General features: G+C 39.4%; 1 protein-coding gene across 3 annotated transcripts in view; it reads left to right on the top strand.

The window, feature by feature from the left end:
• Positions 1 to 26,771, top strand: part of RIMS1 (regulating synaptic membrane exocytosis 1) — a 472,981-nt gene that overhangs the window by 61,605 nt on the left and 384,605 nt on the right. For 2 of the 3 annotated variants that reach the window (XM_060168205.1, XM_060168204.1), the window contains exon 2: positions 11,903 to 11,983. The exons of the other annotated variant lie outside the window; for it this stretch is intronic. In XM_060168205.1, the coding sequence (XP_060024188.1) occupies positions 11,903 to 11,983 (81 nt within the window). The remainder of the gene's footprint in view (positions 1 to 11,902; positions 11,984 to 26,771) is intronic. 3 annotated transcript variants of the gene reach the window in all.

Below are 26,771 nucleotides of genomic sequence, written 5' to 3'. Positions count from 1 at the left end.
AAAAACCTCTTTAGTGATGTATGACCAGGTTTTGGAAGCCACACATTGATAATTTCCCCTGAATCTCACTTCTGTCAGTTGGCCTTTTTATAGGACCTGGTTATTAAAGGGGGTTATAAAATTTGAGTTTGCATTCTTTCCTGTGGATGTAGAGTGAAAATATTGCACAACAAAGGGAGCCAACTTTTGAGAGAGTTGTTCACAAAAACAAGTGCAGCTAGAGTGGGTGGGTCCCTGGAGCTCATGCCTCAGGCAACGTAATTGAGGGGCTGATGAGAAAGAAGCCAGGAGATTGAATTCATGGAGAGACGGTGTTTTTAAAAGGCAGCGAACTTGATCCACACGACTTTTCAAGGGCTGAGTTAGGACTCATGTGTGGGAGCTAACAGGGGCAGATTGCAGTAAACATTTAAAAAAAGAGTATTCCAATAGTCAGAAATCTTTAACAATAAAGTTAGCTATCTCAAGGCTAGTGAGTTCTCTGTGGCTTTAGGTTTGCCTGCAGTGGAAGTGTGAGAGCTATAGAGGAAATTAGTGATTTGGGTGAAGAATTTCAGTCTTAGAGTTTGAGAATGTCTAATGTTTGTCTTGACCCATGGATTTGTAAATAAGAGGTGTATTCCAGGGGAACTCCAGTAGTGAGTAGCTGGGACTCTGGGAGTGGTGACTGAAAAGCTAGGTGAACGTTGCTTATATGTAATAATGGAATTGAAATTATTTTGTGACCTTGGAGAACACTAAGTGTCATGACAGTATATGTATACATTAAAAGTATAATAGACTACAGTTTTATTCTTCAAAATAAATATACTTTATATTATATTTAACATTTTGCAGGGGGAGAAGCAGCCTTCATTGCATTATGAATCTGGATTCCTGCACTTAATCTTGTTTTTACTGCATGTGAAGATGATATTTTATTTACTAAAAAGTTCTAATGAGAGGAGGAATTTAAGCAATTTCAAAGAATTTAAATGGTGTGTTAATAGAGTTCAGCTGTAGAATGAATACTGTTGCAACTTACACATGACAGGGTTTTGTAAATGCTACACCAAGTGGTCATTTAACCTGCCCACCACATGGAGTTGTTGTGAGGATCACATGTATTCATTCGTATAAAGAGCTTAAAAGAGTACATGCAATAAATGCTCAATAAATGTAAGTAGTTATTATTATTACTACCATTATTGATGAACAGGCTGACTAGCTTTGGGGTGGTGATGTAGCATTGGGCACAGTGCATGGCACAGAGCTGGTGTCCTGTAAGTGTTTGTTCATTGACTGCAAAGATGTCATGATCATCAGAGCGTCCCAGCCAGGCCTACGGAACACGCTTCCATGTCGTGTCCTATTTCCAAAGCACGCATTTCCTGAATGTCTTCCCAGTGCTTAGGCTGCGGCTATTAAACAAAATTTCTCATCCCTACATAAGGACCAATTTTTCTAGAAGATATTGGTGAAGGATAAATGAGAGTCCTTAGCCTGGAAGGCTTCCTAGTGTTCAGTGCATTTGAGTTGAATTTAGAAAGAACTAAAAATGAATGGAGAGGGAAAAGGAGGCATATCACTTTAAGTAAGAAATGTGGCATATGGAATGGAGACGGAAGTGGCAAAATGATGTTCCAGAATATTGAGATAGATGTACTTGAGAAACAGGCTCTGTGAGGAATTAAGAGGAAGAGATTAGTGAACGAAGGCGTGTGAACGAGGGACCCCAGAAGTAGACGGCGGTGTGTGTATTTGATGTGGGCGGGGATGGGAAGCCCCCTGTAGAATCTGTTAGCAGGAACAAATGGCACTTGAGGAAGACTGAATCAAGCAATAACGCCAAGTTAAAGGGGAATAGTAATACTCTCCCGGTCAGGTAAGTGAAAAGGGTCTTCATTCATTCTTTCATTGAAGAGAGAAAATGACTTCGGAAGTAGTAGACATAAATGAGAACGGGCAATTTCTAGACCTGCTTCAAAGGCATAGTCAGAGGACTCGATGCTTCATTGGCCATTAGGGAAAGTAAGCAGTCATAGGGTGCCGAGATTGCAGACATCAGTAATGGGAATATTTAACTGATGACCAGGTAGACCTCGCGAGGTGTTTCAGTCTAATAGGAGGGGGAATATGAATTTGGTATGTTAGCCTGTTCTGGCTCAGTTGTTAGAAAGGTTTTTAGGTACATACAGATTTCAGACCTGATAGATAGTGGGAAGTGAGGGCTGGAAATGACAATTCAGGAAGCATCAGCCCATTTGAAGCCACAGTAATGACAGTCCTATCAAGTCAAAAGGGCTTGGAGAATGTTCGCCCTTATCAGTGAGGAATGAAAAGTCCTAGTCACTTGATTATCTTTCCAAATCTCATACCTTTCATATTTTTTCTAAATATCTGTTCATATTTTCTTCAGTTTGGTTGAAAGGGAGGAAAAAGTAATTTCCAATATGTTTTAATTTTCTCACTCTAAATGCCAAAAATGTTTAGAGCAAAAAGCAGTCACATTCAGGTATTAATTACAGTTCCTGTTGACATGCTCAAGTGATTTGGTTTCATCCTTTTGTCATATTTTAAGTAAAAGAAGCATCATGGCCTCTTGACAAAATAAAGACACATTCATTTACCATAGAAAAGGAATATTGCATATTTCTTATACAGAATGTTCATGTTTATAATAGTTCATGGACAATACATTTTCATGTCTGGTTGAGTCCAGTTTCTCTCTAACTTTCTATGCAGGTAAATCAGTTGAGAGAGTAGTTATAATTAATTGAAAGCAATGCCTGAAATATTACATTAATGCCTTTCCAAGTTTCATTTTTCCATTTTATTTTATCTGTTTAAAATCAACTTAAACCCCACGAAGGAACTATTATGGACCTTTTAGTAGGTATTTATTTAGCTATCCGGCTCCCCATGAGCAAGGAGAGTGAATGCCTGTGGAGAAATGGCATACAAAGAACTACCGAAAAATCATTATTTAAAGAGCTATGGTTTTGTGTTACAAATAAAAAGCAGAAGAATCGTTAGTTGTAAAGAAGCTCTGGCAATAATCCTTACAAATACCATTCATCTCCCTTTACTACCAAATTGCATCCTTTACCCTGGACATTTAACTGTAGATAACCATGATCGGACAACTCTCTATTCTTCTAGGACCCTGCAATGTAGCAAGAGGACGTGAGGTGCTAAGAACTTGAACTATTCAATTACAGTCCTGTGCCTTGTGCTAAAACGTGAATGACAATGAAATAATATTTTTGCTCAAAACAAAGCACTTCACAGATAGCATGTGGTTTTTGAAATGATGAGTTGTGCTTCTGAGAAGAAATGGTGATATTGTACAAGCCAATGTGTAACTTGGGTGACAGCAAGTACCATACGTGACCTGTGACCAGATGACATGGCCAAAGGCATGCGGGACGCCTAGCTCAGCTCCTGACCCACTGTAGGCACTCAGAAATGTTAGCTGATATTACTTTCTGTCCTTTTCCTGTCCTGTTATTGCAGTTTTCATATCTGACTAGGTTTCCATTTCTTGAAATTCATCTTGTTTTGCTGAATTGCCTTTTGGATTTAATGAAGACACTTTTCACTTACCTGACTCTCTGAGTGGTACTATTCTCATTTAACTTGGTGGTGTTATTGCTGATCCAACAGTCTCTCTCACCTCAGGCGTTCAAGCCAGAGGCTGTTTGTTTAGGTGGAGGGACCACCCTCCACCAGGCTTGGGATGGAGCCAGCAGTTAGAGCAGTGGTCCCCAGCTGGGCTGTAAGGCACAGGGGTTGGCTGTGAGGGGTATTAGGACCTATGTATGAATGGAACTGAAGTACTAAAAGCTGTCAACGATTTCCTCTTTAAGATAACCTTATGTTTGTTCCAACACGTTTCCCTGATACTATCATCGTCACTCACTTTTAGACCAATATGCCTTCTTTAGTGGAAAACAAAAACGGGTGGGGCTTTTTTGTGTGCAAACTAGAGCCTGTGACATGGTGTTCCACAGAGAAGTACCATCATGGGGGCAAGAGGTGCAAAACAGGCTGAATTTCTGGATTCAGATGATGCTTCCTCTCTTGCTAGAGAAAATCAGATATCATTGAGTTTTCTGATGTTCTCTCTTACTGCTGTGAACTGTCACTCCCAGTTGAGGTGGTGGTGGTGATTTTGCTTTTGCTTTTTTAACTCACTCTGAAACTAAAGGACCAAGTCTTCTAAGCAGGCTTCAGATGTGTTTACCTAAATAGCTTGAGTAGACCTGGGTCAGTGGGAAAGAGAAGCAGATGGAGTTAGAAACACGGCAGAGTCTGCTCCTCCCAGATCTGTCCAGGCTGCTTCCTGCAGGACGGCTGGACTGTCAGGAAGAAGGGAAGAGAGGCCCCTCGGGGCTCCACTCAGCAAGTGAAGGAGGAAATGGCCAACTCGTTCCTGCTTGTAAGATGTGGTAGCCTTTCTCACTAGTGAAAACATAAATGCTGTTGCCTTGCTGCTGGGAGATGGGTGCTTCTTCGAGCCTTCTTCCCACCCCTGGCATAGGTAGGAATGAGGAGGGAGTTCTGAGCAGAAGTTTCTGCCTCTAGGAGAAGAGTTAAAAATAGGAGGAGAGGTGGAGAGACGATTTTCACTCTCCAAAAGCTTCTCAAAATGAATCTCATGGAGCGTTAACCTGCAAGAATCTTTTCTGGGGGGAAATGGACGCGACAGTTATGGTCCAATGAAAGGTGGCAATTTGGGAACAAATCCCCTACCTGTTTGATTGCCATCCCTCTCAGTCTCCCAGCAACTTCCTTTCCTCTCTAAACACCTACCCACTCCCCACCCCCGTGCCCCTCCCGTGTCCTCTGCCCCTCCCCCCATCCCTTTAGCTTCTGTCTTTCCCAAAGCAAATTCCCTCACCTAGAATTGTGCCCATAGATATAGAAAACCGTCTTCCCTTCCTCATGCCTCTTTTCTCAAAACCCGCCTTTTGTCGACATTTGAGCAATTATCCTCGCTCTCTATTTCCACATCACCCTCTTCCCCTCAACCATCCGCCTTTCCACTGGAGCTGCTCTCTCTTTACCCTTGGAGGGTTCAGGACCTGCTGCCTTGACGCTATGGCTGCTTCCTGCCTCTGGAAGTTCCGTGCTTCTCACTAGATAGAGGGTTTTTCCCCCCCGCTCTGTGGAATGCACAGAAGTCGTTCTCTCTTGCAGGTTTAGTGGAAGGTATTTTCTGGTGATCTTGATTTTTCGAAAGTTGTGTTGTATTTTGCAAGCAGCAGGTGACTGTTGGAGAATGCACACAGATTAGTAAGTAGGAAATTGTCAACAGGATGGCATGCGGGGGATGGTAGCATATATAAATCCAAAGGTCTGGAGAAAGACACTGATTGTGTTAACAGAGAATAATAGCTTGGGTAAAAAGAGGTTAATTGGCCATACTGCTTCCATATTGGAGGCAATATTAGGACCTTGTAGAACTAAGCCTATAAGCATTCCAGAGACATAAGAGGTGATAAACAGGCAGGTGTGAATAACCCAGAAGACCAAGGACTTGACCTCTTGCCTATGATTTTCCTTCTTATCAAAACTTAAAAAATTTTTATTGGAGTAGAGTTGCTTTACAATGTTGGGTTAGTTTCTGCTGTATAACAAAGTGAATCAGCTCTTCATATACATATATCCCCTCTTTTTCGGATTTTCTTCCCATTTAGGTTACCATCTTATCAGTCTTTGAAAAATTTGTTTTTCCAAACTTTAAAATCACCCATTACTCTCTGTAGTGAATCTGTATCTTGTAATCACCTTTATTTCAGAATCCTATACTTTTGTGTCTGGTTTGGTGAATAATTTCCTGGCCTGGTTAAGGGAGGTTTAATAGCCCTCACCACTCACTGTGAAAAATGGTTTCCCTTTTCTTATAATTAGGAACCTACCTTGCCTGTCCTCCGTGTCTTTTTTAAAATAAAAGTCACTCTTACGTAGCTTCTGAGGGTTCCCTGAGTATACATCAGAGGTGGACCAGGCCCTGATGATCTGTGATTAGTACATCTGGCTTTTCAAAATACCAACATCCACTTTCCCCTTCTGGTAGAGAATTTTCACTGTCTCGTCTTCATCTTAGTGGTAACAGTCATCATATTGATTGGTTCACTGTTAAGTTGACATGAATATGCAATTTTTTAAATTCATTTTGTAAAATAACATTTTTCAGCTCTTCCTCTTTTACTTTTTGTAAGTGGAGATGGGAAGATCACTCTTGATGACCTCCTTTGAAAAACATTTTTGAAATGATTTTTATCAATTGAATTATATGTGTCTTGCAAATGATCTTTTAAATCTCTTTCGCTTTTTTGATTCTTTTTCTTATATAAACTGTTTTTCTCTGTACCAGATGACATGCCATGCATTTCACATTCCCACTGGTCTCAAGGTCACTCTACATTTCAATTTAGCCAAATTGACACCCTGCTATCACCATTGTTCTCCTGATATATTTGGAGAATATGGTCTTGCAATAAATACTAGAATACTGTTTCAAGAACACTCAGTTATGTGAGGTTATTTGAATAGCTTCAATAATGTACCTATGTCATGAAATCAGTGATATTGAAACATATCAGAGGATACTGGACTCTGTAACTTCATGACTGATTTTTATTAGTTTCCATTTATCTTTTAAGTATTAATGTCAGAACGCTCCTTGGAATGATGGAAAGGACATTAGCTTTGGTCCCAAACAAACCTGGATACAAATCTTGGCTTCTTAAAATATCAACATTTTCCAATTATCTCTGGAAAAATAAATTTAATCTCTTAGATTTTAGCAGTTTTTCTTCATCTGCCAAATGGGACAATCGCATCTCCTTTGCAGGGCAGTGTGAAGATTAAATAAGATATTATCTAAATATCTGTGGACATTTTAGTACATAATAGATGACAGTAAACAGTTTTTCTTATTTTCCTACCCTGTTTAGAAAAATCCAAAGAAAAGGGGATTAATTTTCTCTCTTTACTATTAAGGAATTACCTCATGTACAGTTAATTATTTTAAAGTTTTATTTGATAAAATAGCAGTATACTAAATGTTAGAGAGTGTCTCATTTGTTCAAAGCAATAATGTGACACTGAAGAGTGTTTTACACTAAATAAGTCTTTTTTTCTTGTTTGGAAAGAGAATGACCCTCAATCAAACCATATAAAAACAAATTTAGTGGATTATTCAAATCATAAAATGTGTTGATCATGGATTAATCTATATTTTGCAGATATTTTATAGAAATATGCTGTAATCTTGCAAAAAAGCATTACCTAAATCTCTTGCAAATCACTGTGTTTTAGCATGTTAGAGTACTAACAGCTTTTTATCTTTTTATCTTATTCATTCATTTAACACATATGTAGTGAGTGACTATTACATCCTGCCCTGTCCTGGGCTCTGGACTTTTGTCATTGAAGCGAACAGAGATCCTTCCTCCTGAGCAGCTTGTATTTCAGCCTGGGTGGAGGCCCTGGGGAGGGGCACATGTAGCAAGTAGTAGAGCAAGGTGAAGGGCACTGAAAGTCTGGTGGGGGCAGACTGTAGTCATAAGCAGGTAATCAGAGTAGGAACCACCAAACACTGATGTTTGAGCCAAGACTGCAGAGAGGTGAGGGGGTTAGTCTTACCCGTATCAGGGAGGAGCATTCCCAATGGACGCAATGGCTGGTGCAAAGGCCCTGAGCAAAACCAAGCCTGGTACATCTGAGGAAGACCAACAAGAAAAGGCCACTGCAGCTGGGGTAGCGTGAATGGGGCGGGGAGTGCTGGGGAGGGGATAGTAGGAGAAGAACTCTGGGAGTTACAGGAGGCCAGATTATACTCTAAGGACTCTGGCATTTTTTGTAAGTAAACTGGGGCACTGCTGCAAGATTTTGAGCAGAGGAGTTACGATCTGATTTATCTTTAAAAAGGGTCTCTTTCAGGCAGCCAGGGAGAAGTCTATTGTGGGAATCCAAGGAAAAGACCATACTGGCCCCATCAGGATGGCCATGGGGGACAGAGGAGGAATGGACAGACTCTGCACATTTTTGGAAAGGAGAACCATTGTGATGGATTGGACACAGGTGTGAGAGAAACGAGGCTTTGAGTCTAAAGCTTTTGGCCTGAACAGCTAGAGAAACCTATTTACAGTCAGCCAAGATGGTGATGGCCGTGGAGGGTCAGGAGTGTGGGGCAGGGTGGATTCCAGTTGGAAATGCTGATTCTGAGAGGCCTGCTGGAAAGCCAAGCAAAAGTGTTGTGGAGACGGTTGGATGTCAGGAGTTAGAGAGGGTCAGGCTGGAGACAGGAATTTTGCAGATATTTGGGTCCTTTTGGGTAATGTCTTATGGAAGAGGAGTCTGGAGCGCTGAATGAGAGTTTTAGAAGCAAATGGCTGCTTACAGAGCCCCTGAGGTCTCTTCTTGCCCGTTTTTCCTTGTTTCTGTGTTTTTGATCAGAGATCAGCAAATTAGAAGATTGTGTATTTGAAAAGTGTTTCATTCCCTCAAGCACACATACACTTCCCCCAGCACTGTTTATTGTCTCCATCAATGACAGGAGAAACCCGAGTAAACTCCCAAACCCAAAAGATGTGAACAGAAATGCAAAGGTGGCATCATCTATGTGACAGCTCACTGCCCAGTCACTAGACTCCTGACACTGTCATCAAGTTCAGTTGAGTTAAAATTTCATAAAATAGTGAGATTTTGTTTGTTTGTTTTTTAGTTTTTGCAGGGAGGGGGAGGCAGAAGGGGGCTGGTGACTGCAGGCACCAAAATGGAAACTCAAAAGAGAGAAAGTAATTATGTAAATTGTGTTTTTCGAAGGCATTGAGAATTTTTCATTCACATACTCTTAAGTCTCCGCAAGCACATTTCATTCCTGTCTGGGGGGATGAAAGCGTTGCCACGGCCTCGTCTGCGGGCTTGCGGCCGGGCAGGTTTCTCTGTGTGTACGTGCAGGGAAGAGTGGGCAGTTGGCAGCCGTTCAGCCTTGATTGCAGTCATTCATAAAACCCAGCCGCGCGGAGGGCGGAGTCAGGGGGAGCTTCCCTGAGATGCTTGCAGGATGCCTCATTTGCATAAATCCTCAGTGATGCTTGAGTGGTGAGGGATGCTCACAAGCGCTTCCGAGGTTGTGAAGAGTCCACATCTGATAACCCCCTGAATAACCGAAGACGTTGCAAGAATAAGAGGTCACCACCTTGGACTCCTGGTCTCTCCATCCATAACCGTTCTGGGAAGTTGGCATTGTGGCCTGTCTGTGGCCTCCTTGAGTCTGGCTGAAGGAATAAATCATACGTAAGAAAGACCCTTGATCACCACAACCTGCTGACATAACACTCTTGTGTTTCTTAAAGTATGAGGGGTCCGTGTTATTATAATAAGTCTAATGCCTGGGAGAGAATGGAAACTGCTGGAGCTGAACAGTTTCCACATATTACAACTGGCAGCACCATTATGGTTTATCCCTCAAACCGCAATAGGCCAGACACAACAATCCAATTACAACTTTAAAGAAATGCTCATCCACCCAGGCTGACAAAATTCTGAGGAGTGCATTGTATTATTTTATGTATCTTGTTCTGAGTGTAGGGTTTTTTTCCTTCTCTTTCTCTAGAAGCAATTTCAGCTAAAAGAAGTCAAATTAGAAGTTGTAGGAATACATATTGCCATAGTTTAGAGCGCCCTCAAATTGCTTGAATAACTAGCAATCTGAATGAATCAGACAGCTTTCTCCATGAAAACAGATTCAATAGCTAGCTACCTCACTCTGGAGCTGAGGTTAGGATTATAGGTCAGTATGAAAAATATGTTTTTTTCTTGTTTTTTAAAAATAAAATATATTAATTTAAGTAAGTATATTTTAAATTAAGTACATTTAAATTCTAAGTATATTGCTTTTGAGTATTGGTGTGTTTATTCTCATTATCCGATGAAACTTTAAAGTTCAGAAATACAAGTTTTTACTTAGAAGATTCTATAGCATGTGCAGACAGGTGAAGTATGCCAGCTATTATAGTTTTAAAACAAGACCACTGAGTACTTAAGATTAGATGAGAATTTCCTTACATAGACATGGTCTTTCACACACACACACAAATGTGTTTTGCTTAGAAACCTACCCTTCGTGCTGGCTGACATTCCACATTTATTCGGAAAGAGTTACTTAAAAGCATATTGAAGGAAAACTCTAAGTGACAGACTTCTTTTTTTCCCAAAGCTTTGTCTAAATACCTGAATCTTTAGGGGAAGAAAAAAAAGAAATGAACTAAGACAGAGGTTGCATATGGTTTCTCATAGATATAATTCTTCAAATTTTTTTCCAAAGTTGGTGATATTTCCGATATTTTCGCAAACCAGTGCATGTAGGTTCAACATACCGCGTGGGCTGTTTTTAGTTGAGTGGGAATTGCTAAAGATTTCCCAGTGCTATGAAATGTAACTTCCTGAGCGCTGTACTGGTGTAAGTTATATTAACATTTCAGAGCTCAGAAACCCTGGGGTATTACTTCTCCCTGGCAACTGCCTGCTTGAATGTTCTCTGAACCCTGCTGCCTGAGTGACCTTCTCCTCCTTTGACTGGTGACCAGTCCATTAAGAGTTTAGCACTTGCACTAGACAAACACTGTGTTTCTTTCCTTTGAGCCCAGGAGGGAAGGCTTTGAAATGGCCCTGTTTTCTTTTATCGTCACGTTACACATTGATTTCTAAGTCTCACTTGATCTTGTTTGGAATGAGCTCTGTGTGTGTGTGTGTGTGTGCATGTTTCCATGCATTGTGTCCACGATGTTTCCCTGTATCATTTCTTTCAGAAGTGGAGAATTTTGCCGTGCAGCTTTTAGCTCTGAGAAAGCAGTTTATCTGCCACTGCCTCACCCCTGATCCACTTCTGGAATAACATGACTGGCCTTAAACATCAGCAGGGTAGTCAAACCTCCAAGGGCAGTCAAAGCTGCCACGCACGTTAACCAGGTTCATGGTTGAGAATGCTGTGTCCTAAGGGGCTTTTCCATGTAGCAAAGTCTGAGATGTAGGGCCCCAGCTTTATGATCAGGGCTTCCCTATTCAAAGCAAGGTTTGTTTCAAAGCTTTTGAAGTGAAGGAACATCTGAGCCATCCAAGGACAGCCTCAGAAGGGGATGTATTCTTGTTTATGCCAATGAATCTCTCCAGCACTCTGTAAGCCCTGTTGACATGAGGCTAAAGGCATCTCCTCTTGCTGCCCTTTGGAGCTGTGATCCATCCTCTGCATTTATTTATTCTTTGATGGAGAACATAAGACGCAAAGACCTTTTCCTGTTTATTTTCACACTATGCAGGTATCTTCTCTATTTATTTTACCCACACATGCATACATACACACACTTCATTTATGCACATTTCCTTCTGACTCTTCCTCTTTTCTTAGCTTGAAGGGATTTTGAACTTGGGGGGTGTCTTGAAGGCTCTCAGATCTCTTTTTTCATAAAGAGAAAGACCTGTGTATGATAAAGGGTGTGAAACAAGAGTCCGTGTCTTTTAGTAAAATAGCCAAAGCCACAGAACGTCCTGCGCGTTTTAAACACAACAGCCGTTCCTATGTTTAAGCTGTCAGATGTCTTCATACAGTGAGGCCAGAGCTTTTAGTAGCCTTGCTCCTATGGGGAAGGCTGCTGACGATCATTTTATTGGTACTAAAAGGGAAATCCAATACCGAGGCCAGCACGGACTTCATCTGGGTGTAACTGAGCTCTTGGAAGCCTGAGTTGAAGGTTTCCAACCCCCAGGGCTTTCCAGGGACTCCAGGTTAACATTAAGGGGTTTGCAAAGAGTTTCCCTTAGACTTGTTTTCAGTACCATGTTTAATTTCCAGATGTTTCTCCCCGTTTTATAATTAATAGTGCATTGTACTGTCTATCATGCGCCCCAGGTGTGTGGTCAGGGACATGGTGAAGCCTGCTGCCTGCAAAACCCCAAGAAATGTTGAACACCAGCCCCACCAGCCTTCACCGTGAGTATGGCATTGGTTTTATTGACTGAAAATGTCGTCTCTTACACACATCACTGGTTACATATGTATTCATTTACACTGCATGCGGGTGTACAAACTGTGGCTCCTCTGGGGTCTCTGGGGGGTAAAAAACTACTATTGAATTAGATAAAATGATCTGGAAACAGGAGCTCTGTGTATCAAGCATCTTTATTAAGTGCTGTTTCTAATGTCATATGGGAAGCATAAAGCTAATTAGAGGAAAGAGACACATTTTTTAGGGCTCTAGGGTGTCAGAAATTCTATACATTTTGGATTTAGAATGTATGTGGATCGGAGCCTAAAACTCTAGGAATATGGAGAAAAGATACAGAAAGGGCTACTTTCCTTGTTGTGAATAAGGGAAGTACACAGGTAGTTCATGGCCAACCTCGCACTGGGTCATTTAAAGGTAAGGGACAATCTAAAAGAGGGATGGCCCATTGGTTTTGTTTTTGTTATTGTAACCCCGAGTGTGGATACGTGAAGGGTTAAATGACCAACCTAAGGGAACTAGAGGAGAAACCAAATAAGTAAACTATGTTGAAAATGTGGGTTTTGATGAGATGACACTTGAAGAGCTTTAAAATTCTGCGGAGTAGCAAGATATATTCAATCTTTTGAAAAGAATTATGCTCCTGGTAAGAAAAATTAAACATTTCCTGAAAATGTCTCAGCAGTGCTGTTATAATAGCCATTACAGCCAAGTAGTTACTACCGGGGAAATGTCTCCTTCCAAGTTTTTTTTGCAAAAGCCATTGAAGAAATGTGTCTTGAGAGTGATTTTCTATAGGTTTTTTTTAGCTGTCTGAGGATTCTTTGAAATAAAACCAAAATAAAGTAAGAAGATTGTCAAAAGGCTATGAGAAGAAAAGTAAATTTTTGTAATTCTTTTGCTATGTCATTTTTATTCCCATTGGCAAAGACTGAAATTAAATATGACGTTTAAATGCTTATATTTTTTATGTTACATACAATCACAGATTCAAAATTATTTATGTTTTAGGGTAAAAAATTTTAGTAAATAAATTTCAAGAGGCTCCATAGATGGGTTATAGACTTTATCTCAATAAGTATACTCGAATATTGTCTTCTACATTTAGTCAGCACTTTTCAAGGAATACAAATAATTTAGATTTAGCCACAGTAAAAATGATTTATAATTACATTTTTTAAAGTTCTAAGTTGGAGGAAGAACTCTTAATGATGTTGCCATTTTTTTCTATAAATGTTCTAGCTATAAAGCCTTTTTCCTGATGGTGGAACTTTGGTTGATAATTCATAAAAAATGTAATGATCCCCACTTTCCATCTTACGTTCTAGGCATTAGAAAACATTTCACTTATATTAGGATTCAAGCAACTTTGGGGAAAGTTCTTTGAGGAATTAAAGTTGATTTTAAGATGTGTTTTATTCCACATATTGAGGTTCCATTTTAATTGGTCCCACTTATTCCAATGTCCACTTAAAACTGGAATTATTAGATGTGAAACAGCTATTGGCATCCTTGCCAATGAGACGTTAGATAATGTTTTTTCTTACTTTGTTTCTGCTCTCCGTAGACTTTAGTTGTGGAAATCTTGTTGTAACTTACCATGCACCTAGTGGGACTTTCCTGGTGGCCCCTCTGAATAGAGTGGCTGAGAAGAAGCAGCTGTCATCTTGCTGGATCCTCTTTTCTGACAATCCCTTTGCTCACCCTATTTTTTTTTAAATTATGATGATGCACTGATGGATTTTAATTAGTCAGATTTGCACTGTGTGTGTGTTTATATAAAATATATATTACTTACTTTGGCAGAAGTAGGGATAATGGAATATGAACAGGATGTGGACACAGCTGGAGATAAGCAAGTCAATTAATAGACTATTGCAACAGTCCAGAGAAGGTCTTGACCTACAGGAGTAGCAGAGGGTGTGGGAAGGAAACATTTCAAGAGCTTAGTAAGAAGGCAGACAGGCGGTGCTTAGTTGTCAATTGAATATGCTTTGTAAGGAAAGAGCTTAGGGGGCTGTCATTTCAATGGTTTGATTGATTGAGGACCGCCAGCTGAGATGGGGAGATAAAAAAGCAAATCAGGCCTATGGGTAGCTGGGCAGTGAGGAGTTCAGATTGTGATACGATGATTTGGGGCACCCGTGCATTACCTAAGGGTACCTGTCGAAGAAAAAGTTGGGTACGTGAACCTGAAGCACTCAGTTAGCTGGGGAACTAGATAACATCCACAAAGGGTACAGAGTTGGAAAAAATAACAGAGCGCCTGGGTAAAACCAATGCTTAAGGAGTAGGTAAAAGAAGAAGCTCCCCTGGCTCAGCTGAGAACTAATGGTCAAAGAAGCAGGAGAAACCACGGTGGTAGAAGGACTCAGGAAGGATGCCCAACAGTAGCAAATGCCACAGAAAATCAATAATTTAAGAGATTAAAAAAATGTGCATTGGATTTGGCCACAGAGGGGTCATTGGTGGCATTTGCCATAGCAGTTTTAGCATATAAGTGGGTGGAAATACTCTATTTCTATAGGTGTGACGAGAAAATGAGAAGTCCGGAGAAGGAGATGTTGATTGTGCATAGTGAATAGGAAAACAGAGATAGATTATTAGTGGGTGGATAGAGAGTAGGGTGACTGTACTTGGGTCACTTGTATCTTCTATTTTGCAAGTCTAGGTTGATGGCTGCACATGTCAATATACTTTATATTTTGATAACTGTGTGTGTAAACTCTCGGAAGATTCTTTTTTCAGTTATTAAAATGTCCCATATTTTAAGCATGCTGCCTAAGTTGTCATCACTTAATCAAAGTAATAAATATACTAAAAACATTAGTGGAGTTCAATAAATTGAGTTTGATGGCTGCTATTCCTCAGGTATAAGATGCATAGATAAAGCAGTTCCTTCCCAAGTTGGGGGCAGCATTACATAATCCACTCAATGGTATTACTACATGATATCTACAACATTAGAAGTATGTTTAAAACAGAGAAAATGATTCAATCTCCTTGGGGTTGATGGGGTCAGAGAAGGACTTTCAGAGCCTGCGACGGTTCATATGAATTTTGAAGGATGAGTCGTTGAATAGGAAGCAGTTTTAGAATACGGTCTCCAGAAGGAGGAAACAGTTGCCTGGAGGCCCCGAAACGTCAGCTTGTGGGGGATGATTTACAACATGTACTCACTGCTGAAGCCTGTGAGCGTCCACGTGTGCGTATCTGTATGTTGTCTGCTTGTGTGGGTGAGAGTGCGTGTGTGACGGATGGTGAGTGGGAGAGAAATAAAGGATTCAGAAGGTGCAGCGCTGACATCTCTGAAGAAGAGGACACTGTTCTAACTTGGAGGACATAAGCTACATGTTGGGTCTTGTCTTTGGTTTTATTTTTAATACGATATTTGAAAGTTGACATAACATTATGGGGTTTTTGAGTTTTTCAAAGTGATCATGGATTTTAAAAGTCTGAGAAACGTTTGTCTACTCATCAATTCCAGCCATGGATGGAAGCAGGTCTAAGCAGGAGAGGTAGGGGGTAGGGCAGATTTGAGAATGTTTGCCGGGTGGTGTAATTAGGGTACAGTGATTCATTAGCTGTGATAATACAGCAAAGTGAAGAGGAGATAACTCACTTTATCTCAAGAGATTGAGTGGATGTGATCATGTCAGGAAGAGAGTTAATTTAGGCAGTAAAACTAGTTTAGATTTAGCATTAGATGTATGTATTAGTGTCCAAAGATATCTCTGATTGAAACATCCAAAGACAGTTGGCTATTCATACCTCAAACTCAAGAGAGACTTAGATGAGTTATACTAATTTGTGAACAATTACTTTATAATAAAACCATTAACATAAATGAAATACCACAGAGAACTATACTCGATATTTTGTAATAACCTATAAGGGAAAAGAATTTGAATATATATATATATCTGAATCACTGCCATAAGCCTGAACCTACTACAACATTGTAAATCAAGTATACTCCAATAAAAAATAAAATTAAAACATATTTAATAGAAAATAGTTTATGATAAATTTAATTTAATTTCAAAGTTGTTTTACAGAGCTTAAAAAGTATGTCTTCTATAAGACTAATTTTATGTCTCCAAAAAGTGAATTTTAGAAATAACTTCATTATTAAAATACTTTAAGATTAAAAAAAAAGAAGTAGCACAGGGAGAAGGTGTCAGTTTGAAGGAAAGAATGGAAGGGGCAGGATAGATAACATCACAGGACAAAGAGAAAAGGAATTAAGTAAATTATACAAACTCAGACAAGAACAAGCTTGTCTCAGTTTTCCTGGAACTTTCCATGTTTTACTGCTGAAAGTCTCATGTCCTGGGACCCCCCCCCCCCTCAGTCCTGGGAAAACTGGGATGGCTGGTCACATTAGAAATGCTAAAGTTGGAATGTGAAAGCAGAAATCTAGAAAAAGAGTATATAGCCAAGGGAAAACTATGTTTAGACAAACAATGTTTACATTCCTGTGGACGGTGACATGATCAGGAATACGTCGAATCCAGAGAGGTACATAGATCATATTTCTGTTCAGTCTTTTTTTGGTTTTCCTTTGTTTTTGTTGGCGATTGACTGCTTTTCAAAAGTAAGAAAAAATTAATATGCCATACATACAGTTCAACTTTTCAAAGTGTAAAAGTTACTAGCTTTTACAAAATTGTGCAACTGTCACCACTATGTAATTTCAGAATATTTTGATCACTCCAAAAAGAAACCTAATGTCCACTAGCACTATTCCCTATTCCCCTCAAAACCCAGCTTCTAGAAACGAACCTACTTTCTGTCTCTGTGGATTTGCCTATTCTAGACATTTAATATAAACTGAATCATATAATATGCGATTATTTATGTCTTGTTTTCATCATTTAGCATAATATTTTCAAGATTCATCCATGTTACAGCAAGTATCAGTACTTCATTCCTTTTATTGCCCAATAGTATTCCATTGTATGTATATACCACTTTTTAATTTATCCATCTGTTAATGGACATTTGGGTTGTTTCCAATTTGTATGCTGTATAAAGCAGCTTTTAACATTTATGTACAAGTTTTTGAGTGGACGTGTGTTCTCAGTTCTCTTAAGTATAAACCTAGGAATGAAACTTCTGAGTCATTTGGCAACTATATGTTTACATTTTTTAGGAACTGTCACGCTGTGTTTCAAAATAGCTGCACCATTTTACGTTCCTAAAAGCAATGTAAGAGGATTCCAATTTCTCTACATCCTGTCAACACTTGTTATTGTCAGTCTTTTTAGTTATAGTCATCTTGTAGGTGTGGCGTGTGTGAATGGTTATCTTATTGTGGTTTTGATTTGTATTTCCCTAATGAATAATGATGCTTAGTATCTTATCGTGTGCTCTTTAGCTATTCGTATTGCTTCTTTGGATAAATATTGATTTAATCTTTTGTCCATTCTTAATTGGGTTATTTGTCTTCATTGTTGAGTTGTAAGAGTTTTTTATGTATGATGGGTACTATATCTTTGTCAGATAAATGATTTGCAAATATTTTCTCCCATTTAGTGAGTTGTCTTTTCATTTTCTTAATAGTATCTTGAAACACAAGTTTTTAATTTTGATGAAGTTGAATAGTTCTCTGTTCCATTGGTTACTTGTAGCTTTGGTGTTTTATCTAAGAAATTATTATCAAATTCAAGGTCATAAAGATTTACCCCTAGGTTTTCTAAAAGAAAGAAGTTTTAGAGTTTTAGTTTTAGCTTGTACATTTAGGTATTTGATCCATTTTGAGTTACTTTTCATATATGGTGTGAGGTAGGGATCCAATTTCATTCTTTTGCATGTGGACATCCAGATGTCAAAAAGTGGTGATTGCAGACATATCTGTCTTGCTCCTGATACTAGGGGGAAAGCTTTCAGTCTCTCCCTATTAAATATGATATTAGTCATGGGGTTTTAGTATATATTCTTTATCAGGTTTAGAAAGTTTCATTCCATTTCTAGTATGTTGAGTGTTCATAACATGAAAGGATGTTGGATTTTCTCAACTGCTTGTTCTGCACCTATTGAGATAATAATGTGCTTTTCTGTCTTTTATCTTATCAATACGGTGTACTGCTTTATTTTCATATGTTGAGACAATTTTGCATTCCCACTTGGCTATCCATTTTATTTGTTGCTTTATTTGATTTGCTAGTATTTTTGAAGATTTTTGTGTAAGTATTTATAAGGGGTACTGGTCTGTAGTTTTCCTGTGATGTCTTTGATTTAGGTATCAGGGTGATACTAGCCTCATAGAATGAACTTGGAAGTATTCCCTACTCTTCTATTTAGGAAAAGTTTGTGAAAGATAATTTTTCATCAGATGTTTGGTAGACTTCACCAGTGGTGCCATCATCTTCTCTTTGTTGTAAGTTTCGTTTAAAAATGCTTATTAAGTTCCTTCTTGTTTGAACATTTGTAATGTGTCTGTATCATTGTGTATGTATGTGTAGGTAACTGTATCATATGAAATCCCCACATCTTCAGAACAACTGACATTCAAAAGTCAGTTCTATTTAACTCTTGAACCTTTCATGATTTGAGGTTATAGATACTTTTGCTTTCTAATTTTCAGAAAATAAACTTAACATTATTTCTCTCTCTCTCTCTCTCTCTCTCTCTCTCTCTCTCTCTCTCTCCTCTGTGTGTGTGTGTGTGTGTGTGTGTGTGTGTGTGTGTGTGTGCAGGACTGATTTAATCATATAAAAATTACCAGTGTAACCTCAGAGTCTAGGTTCTGTGTAGTTAAAGAACAATCAGAAAGAAAGTTAGTATCTAAAAGACCTTGTAGATACAAGTTCCTGAATACTGTTGAGATTCCTTGGTTTGAGTTTCTCTGATTACCTTTAGAAAAACTGAGAAACTGGTTTTGATACACTGTTTTTTATTTTTACCTATTTTTCTTTTGTTTTGTTAGTTAGACGTTTGTAAGTCCTGTAATTAATTATCAATTTCATTCATTTAACAAAAAATGAATTTATGTCTGGGTAAAAATTCAGATTGTTGAGTCTCGGGATTTTCCTTGGCCACTCGGTCTTTGTCCTTTCTACTTCCTCTTTTCCAGAATTGTTCTCTCTGTGCAGTGGTAACTCACGTCTTGGACTGGGTCATCCGGTACCATCTGCCTTGAGGCTTTTGACTTGGGCATGTGTGTCACACACACTGTTCTTTTCCCTTCTCACAGCTTCAGATGAGTCAACCTTGAATTGACAGGGAGCCTGCCTCCATATTTTTCTTTTAAGAGACATAGTTTTTCAGATCTCAAGGGCATGGCTTGTTTCAGCAACAACAATCTTTGTTCAGATTTGATTATAACATAGGGACTTCTGAAGATCAACATGTATGGGACTAGAATTAATTTAATCATGGAAATGTGGCAGCTTATAGTTAACCTAATTTTAAAATAGTCAACCTTGAGGACCAAAAATATAACTGAGAAAAATATGTATTAATATATTTACTTTTCCCATAATAGTATGGGAAATCTACATATATGTGTATACTTGAAAATATGATTTTTCATTAAAAATCACGTATCTAACAGCAAAATTATATATCAATATTGCAGTAGATAACAGAGTAGACAAAATTGTCTTTGAAGTTGTAAACAGTTGGACAGCAGCCCTTGTCATTGTGTCACTGTGCTTTTAAGGTCCACTCACCACACGTGATCTTCAGGCTGTGTGTACTGATGCCCAGAGCTTTGTGTCTTGCACTAGTAGCAGATGGAAGAAGGTCCATGGCTAACACTGAAAATTGGCAACCCACTGGCAGACCATCACCACCTCAGGCACACCTCTGTCGTGGATCCAGGGTCTCCTTTCAGTGGTCTGAGAGAGACAGTGGATGCTGGAATTTAGCCTCCGCTTTTCTCCATTTTCCCTGATCTTGCCCCTCTGCTCCCCCGGAGCCTCCTGGTGTTTTGTGCTCCTGAAGTTCTGCAGATTTCATACTCAATTTTTTCCATATTCTCCTGAATTTTGATCTCAGTGCAGGTGTGGTCAATGAAGACAAATCAGCTTCGGATGAGAAGGTACCATTGAGCAAAAGGGACTTGAACATCTTCAGCTGGTGGAAGAGTGTGTGGTGGGGAAGCACTGCTGGCTCTACAGTGAATCTGGCCTAGTCCTTCTCCCTTCAACAAATATTTATTTGCTCTGTGTCGTGCACAGAGCCTGGCGTCAGGCACTTGTGGTGATGATGAACAAACCAGAGTCCTTGTCCTTGTAGAACTTAGCATGCAGGAGGAGAAGATCTAAACAACAAACTAACGTACATGTTATAACTCTTCCTTTTTAACCAGAGCCTAAATGAAGTGCAGGGAAGGAGACCACACAGGGGAAGCTGTTCAGGGAGCAGACTCAAGGTCAAGGAAGGCTCTGGGAGGAGATGAGGTTTAAGGAGAGACTTGAAAGTTGAGAAGTCGGCCTTGAGAAGAGCCAGCAGAAGGCAACTGAGACAGAGAGGATGGTACATGCAGTGGACCTTATAAGGAAACCAGTGTAGTGTGGTTAGGGAAGGGCAGAGAAAATCGAGGATGAGGTGGGCAGTGGAGGAGATGAGCAAGGGTTCCATCTAGGCCTTTGGATTTTATGTAAGTCTGTGGAGAAGCTCTGGAAGCCATTCACAGAAGGGAGGATCATGGTCCAATGTAGCTGGCCAGTGGGTGGGAAGAAGACGAGGGACTTTGGGAGCCAGTCGTGGTCATTTCGGCAGAACATGACGGTGGTTTGGACTCTGCTGGTGTCCATAGAGGTGGAGCAAGTGGAATTCAGTGAACTTTAGTGGAATTTAAGGAAGCTTTGGAAGCAATGAAAGAGAAGAGGAATTTCTGCGGTGTACTGGAGGGAGGGGGCTTCAAGTCATGTGTGTAATCCCCCATATGCTTGATCGGTCCTGTGTGCATTAAATGCATAGTGTGTAGGAACATATTCTCATAAAGTCTTTTTTTTATTATTTAATAGAGAATTTATTTTGAGTATTGAAAAATATTTTAAAAATTTATTTGATTACTTTATTTATTAATTTTTTTAACATCTTACATAAAGTCTTAAGCATCCTGTTTATGTATCTTCAATGTATCTTCAATGGCGTATGTAAGTGACAAATTTAGAAATCACACCTTATCACTTTAGGTAAATTTGCAAAGACCTTCAAGTACTGAAGGTGAAAAATGGTGAAAAATAAAATTGAGTAATAATTGAAACATGATTAGACTTCACCATTTTAAATAAATTTGTTCTTGTGTGATTTTTTTTTGCTCTGACGTTCTGTTGGGATAGATTTAATAATTCTGTAGGTGTTTGAATACACTAGAGGAAATGAATATTTTAAAATATATACTACTTCTAAAAATATTGCTCCTTTTTTGAAAGGTGTCTCATTTTTCTGAGTAAAATTCAGCCAAGAAGAAAGGGATCATGTTTTCGTTTGCAAAGGACCGTTTAGCTATGTATTTTATTATGAATGAAGGTATTATTCAGAGACAAGCAGCCGTTTCTGTACTATTTTCAGCCACATGTTTACATCAAAATGTGATGAGTTTCAATTTTTGCTAAGTTCACTTTTTTTTTCTTATACTATAAGAGGTATTCAATGTCATAGTCTATAGTTCTATTACCAACTGTAGCAGGGGTCATATTGATCAGGTGATAATAGAAAAACGTTCCAACTAAAAAAAAACATGGTTTTGTCTTTTAGAATAAAGTCAGTACAGCCAGTAACTTGAAAATAGAGACTACTGAGAACACTGACATTTCCGATTCATGGTTATAATTAGGAAGTGACAGAATTTTTTTTTAATCGTGTGGCTTTTATAGACCTCATCCTCTTTGTATGATGTGCTGGTTTCTGCAAGTCATTCTATGCCAGTTTACAAAATCATACAAAGCTCCTCTTTCTGCTGTAACTATTTTAAGATAATATTGTGTTTATCTCTGTCTGAGTGCTCAGAGGAGAAGATGCCTTCTTCTCGGGAATTAAAAGAGTTTTTGTCTTTAGGAGTAGAGCTGTAGTAGTTTTATATGTAACAGCTATGTTTTGTGGAAATTTACTAGTGATTAATTCCTTTCACCAATTATCCCTTGCTGACTGAACCAGGTCCTCTTTTAATGGTCCTCTGAGCAGCTCCTATGTTGGTGACCCTGATGTAGGAGGACTTTATCCCCTGTATACTGTCCCTGTCCTTTGTTCCTGTGAATGGAGTATGTTTTAGCTAAATGCAATTTTTCCCCCTCTTGTGCAGAGCATCTGACTTGAATCCTATTCTTTATCATCTTGTTGATTCTATCAGGAAGCCGAAAGGTCATGTTTACCTTAAGCCTAGGGCCAGCCCCAAGCAGCCAGCTTAGTGGATCTTCATCCCTTCTGCTTTCTTGGGCTAAGTGATATTTGTCCATAAGAACTTTTTTTTTTTTTTGCGGTATGCGGGCCTCTCACCGTTGTGGCCTCTCCCGTCGCGGAGCACAGGCTCCGGACGCGCAGGCTCAGCGGCCATGGCTCACGGGCCCAGCCGCTCCGCGGCATGTGGGATCTTCCCGGACCGGGGCACGAACCCATGTCCCCTGCATCGGCAGGCGGACTCTCAACCACTGCGCCACCAGGGAAGCCCCCAAATAATTATTTTTAAAAGATATCCTAAGGAAACTAAGGTTGCACAAGCTCCAGAAAATCTTCGACTGAGTTAATGTCAGCTTTGCATCGAGCCACATGATAGGGGTCAACAACCAAGCTTGGAGGGCGTATGGACTTGGGCTGCATATGGTGGACCCCACGTGGACCTGGGAAGTGGCTTGCCCGGGGTGACTCGGCAGGAAAGGGGCAGATCTAAGTCTAGAATTCAGGTTATCTGGGTTCATAATAGCAGACGGATTCAAAATATGCAGGTAATCCACATTATTACCAAGGAGAAGAATTTTGCAGTTCTTCAGGGAATAATGAGTAAATTCTAGCTTTTTAAGGGTTCGAACTATATATTTTCAGTCCTTGCTCTGCTACTCATTTGCTGGAAGACATTGGCCCAGTTCTTTTAACTTCCTAAATCCTTAGTTTTCTCATCTGGAGAATAGGAAGAAAATCGTTTCTAGTTATCTCATTGAGAGTTTTTGAGTATGAAATGAGGTAAAGTACATGAGAGAGTTGTGAATAAAGTACTATATAAATATTATTCTACAAAAGTGGAAGTCAATAATCTCAATAATATTTTATCCATTTACCAAATATTCACCAAGTCTTTATATATATATAAATTTTGGCTAATCCAGTCAAAACATAGACTGTATCTTTTCTTATTTATTACTGTTTCTTATTGAGAGGAGTGGTATAAAAAGGCTTTGGGAGGGGCTTCCCTGGTGGCGCAGTGGTTGAGAGTCCGCCTGCCGATGCAGGGGACACGGGTTAGTGCCCCGGTCTGGGAAGATCCCACATGCCGCGGAGCGGCTGGGCCCGTGAGCCATGGCCGCTGAGCCTGCGCGTCCAGAGCTTGTGCTCCGCAACGGGAGAGGCCACAGCAGTGATAGGCCCGCGTACCGCAAAAAAAAAAAAAAAAAAAAAAAAAAAAAGCATTGGGGGACTTTTAAAAAGCATAGACCCCACCTCATACCACCCCATCATCTATCCAGTGTTCCCTGCTGTGCGTGAGTAGGGAGGTCAGGAAATGTGTATTTAGATCATTTGCCCAAGTTATCCTGACGTAGGCTCCTGATTTAAAACCACTGGTATGTACCACTGAGATGCTCAGTGAAAATGAACATTTGCTGGGATGACTGATCTTTTCATAAACTAAAATTAATGTGAGCATCACTGAATTCTACCTCTCTTCTAAAACTCACGTAGAGAGGAAATAAATACCGGCAATATTATTATTAGAAAGTCGCTGTGCCTCAGGGCCCAGCCTGGTTACTCTGTGAATCACTGCTATTTCCTCTGCTCTTCTACAGAGTCTTTTGTCCAGGACAAGAACGGTCTGCCTCTGCCAGGAGAATAGATGGTCGTTGTGCAAAAACAGGGAGCTTATAGTCAAAGGAGAATTTGTACCCACAGCTACTTCTGCTGGTATTAGAAGGAAGGTATTAAATAAAAGGAAAAGATTATGCCCAGGACCTTGGCAATCTATGCAGCAAACAAATATTTATTTAGTGAAAAATGATTTGGGTAGATAAATGAATGCACTCATCTATTATGCATTTCACAAATATTAAACCTTGTGAATGTGTCTAGATATCTTTAATGATTTCAGGTAGCAACACTAGTGATCTATAATTGAGGTCATTGGTAGACAAATTCAGAACATGACGGGCAGATGATGACAGGCTGACCTTTTAAGTCGTATTTAACGCTGGGTAATGTTAAATAAGATTTCCATCGGTTCAGATGACCCAAATGTGTAGTGTCTATTTTGACATTCATTCATTCATTTTACTCATTCATTCAACAAATATTGTAGACTTATAAAGCTATTAAGAAGATGTAACTTGGGCTGACAGACAGGTAAACAAATAATTACAATGAAGTATGAGGATAAGACTATGAAAGGGCTTACAGATTGCCATGAAAGCACAGAGGAACCTAACTCAAAATGGGAGGTGAGGAAAACTTGTTAGGGCCAGTAATACTTAGCATTTCATTGTATTTATATTAATATTTAATTATATGTTATCTGATATTTTTTCTGTAATTAAAAAAAACGTTTATTGAGCCCAAGCTATGTTCTAAATACAGTACTAAATTAGAGGATGAGGGAGGGAAGCTTCCCAAAATAATGTTAAGTAATAGGATCTGCCCTCAAGTAGTTTATAATTTAATTGTTGGAGATGAGGGAGGGATGGATGGATGGATGGACGGATGGACAGGTAGATGGATAAGTTGATGGCTTTGTAGGTATAAAAGATACCTTACAAAAATCAGGTGAATTCCTTAAAAAATGTATATGGAATTTTTTCAAAGCGGGGTATATATATCAATACTTGTCGCTAAAGTGGTGTGGAGTCAGGAAGAGCTACGGGGGGGAAAAGAAGCACTTTAGATTTCCATCAAGACTGAGTAGTCATTGGATAGAAAGGAGAGTTTAGGGCATCCCAGACTAAGAAAGCGACTTGGGTAACAGTTCAGAGTGAGAATGAAGCAGTCAGGCAAAGGGGGCATTGAATATGCAATCTGGCTCAAGAAGCATGTTTGGCAAAGGAGTTGGGGAATATAAACTGATAAAGGAAGGCTGGGACCAGTTTATAAACATCCTTACAGTCCTGGATCAAGAACCTCGTTTTACTCTGCAGGAAGACATGAAAGTATCTGACCGTGGAGGTACCCAGTTGAAAGGAACGTTTCAGGATGATGGATTTTTCAGAAGTATGCATGATGGATGATAATAGGGCTTTCCTGGAGGGCAAGAGACAAATTAGTAGATGATTAAAATAGATCAGACATAGTTAATAATAGTAAGAACAATGATCGCGGTTAAGAAGAAATAGATGAGAGAGAGAGCATCTGGAAGGAAAAGCAGTGGCTTTGGGGATAAGTGAATGGACCAGAGAAAGGAACAGAGAGAGGAAAGACTCAAAAAATATCTAAGAATTTGAGCCTGGGAGTTCCTTAGGAAAGTTAATGAAAAAATAAGGAAATGGAAAAGGCATGTAGCTCTAGGGAATTACATTCCCTAAAATAAACACTTTTTTTCTGCTGCTTCGGGAAATCCACAAGAAAGAAGTCTCTCTGACACAATGGAGAGAGCTACTTTATATGGTAGCATCACAAAGGAGAAGAATACATACCTAATTCTCAGAACCTCTCACCAGTTATGCATCAGGTTAGGGCAGAAGAAAGTAGTTTTCGCTCTTAGCTGGTTCTCTATCCACTGTGGTAACAATAACTGCAATCATATACTCTTCAGTCTTAGGCACTTCATGTGCATTTAACCCTCACAAAATTTGTAAAGCACAATGATTATCTTCATTTTATAAAGAGGAACCTGAAGTGCAGAAATGTAAATGACTCGCTTGTGTGCCTACACCCACTGATAGCGAAGCAGGATTCGAAGCCAGGCAGTAAGATGATAGAGCTTCAGGCTTGCTCAGAGGCAGGCACTGCTGGTAATTCATTTCAGGATCCACGTGAGGACCCACTGATGGCTCCCTTTCTGCTCAATCCTGGGCTGTGCTCTAGGAGGTTAGAAGACAAGAATGTCATAGTGTCCTTTTTTTAATTGAAGTATAGTTAATGTACAATATAGTGTTAGTTTCAGGTGTACAGCATAGTGATTCAGTTTTTTTTTCAGATTCTTTTCCATTATAGGTTATTACAAGATATTGGATATAGTCCCCTAGGCTATACAGTAGGGCCTTGTTGATTACCTATTTTATGTAGAGTAATTTGTATGTGTTAATCCCAAACTCCTAATTTGTCCCCCTTCCTTTTGTAACCATACTTTGGTTTCTATGTCTGTGAGTCTGTCTCTGTTTTGTATATACATTCATTTGTATTATTTTTTATATTCCACATATAAGTGATATCATATATCTTTCTCTTTCCGACATTTCACTAAGCATACTATTCTCTAGGACCACCCACATTGCTGCAAATGGCATTATTTCATTCTTTTTCATGGCTGAGTAACCCTCCATTGTATATATGTACCACATCTTCTTTATTCATTCATCTGTTGATGGACACTTAGGTTGTTTCCATGTCTTGCCTACTGTAAGTAGTGCTGCTGTGAACATTGGGGTGCATGTATCTTTTTGACTTAGAGTTTTTGTTTTTCCAAGA

The sequence above is a fragment of the Lagenorhynchus albirostris genome, chromosome 12 (assembly GCF_949774975.1).
Source record: "Lagenorhynchus albirostris chromosome 12, mLagAlb1.1, whole genome shotgun sequence".
Lineage (NCBI taxonomy): Eukaryota > Metazoa > Chordata > Mammalia > Artiodactyla > Delphinidae > Lagenorhynchus > Lagenorhynchus albirostris.
The sequence above is the reverse complement of the archived record's forward strand: the minus strand, read 5'-3'. Positions and strand labels throughout refer to the sequence as shown.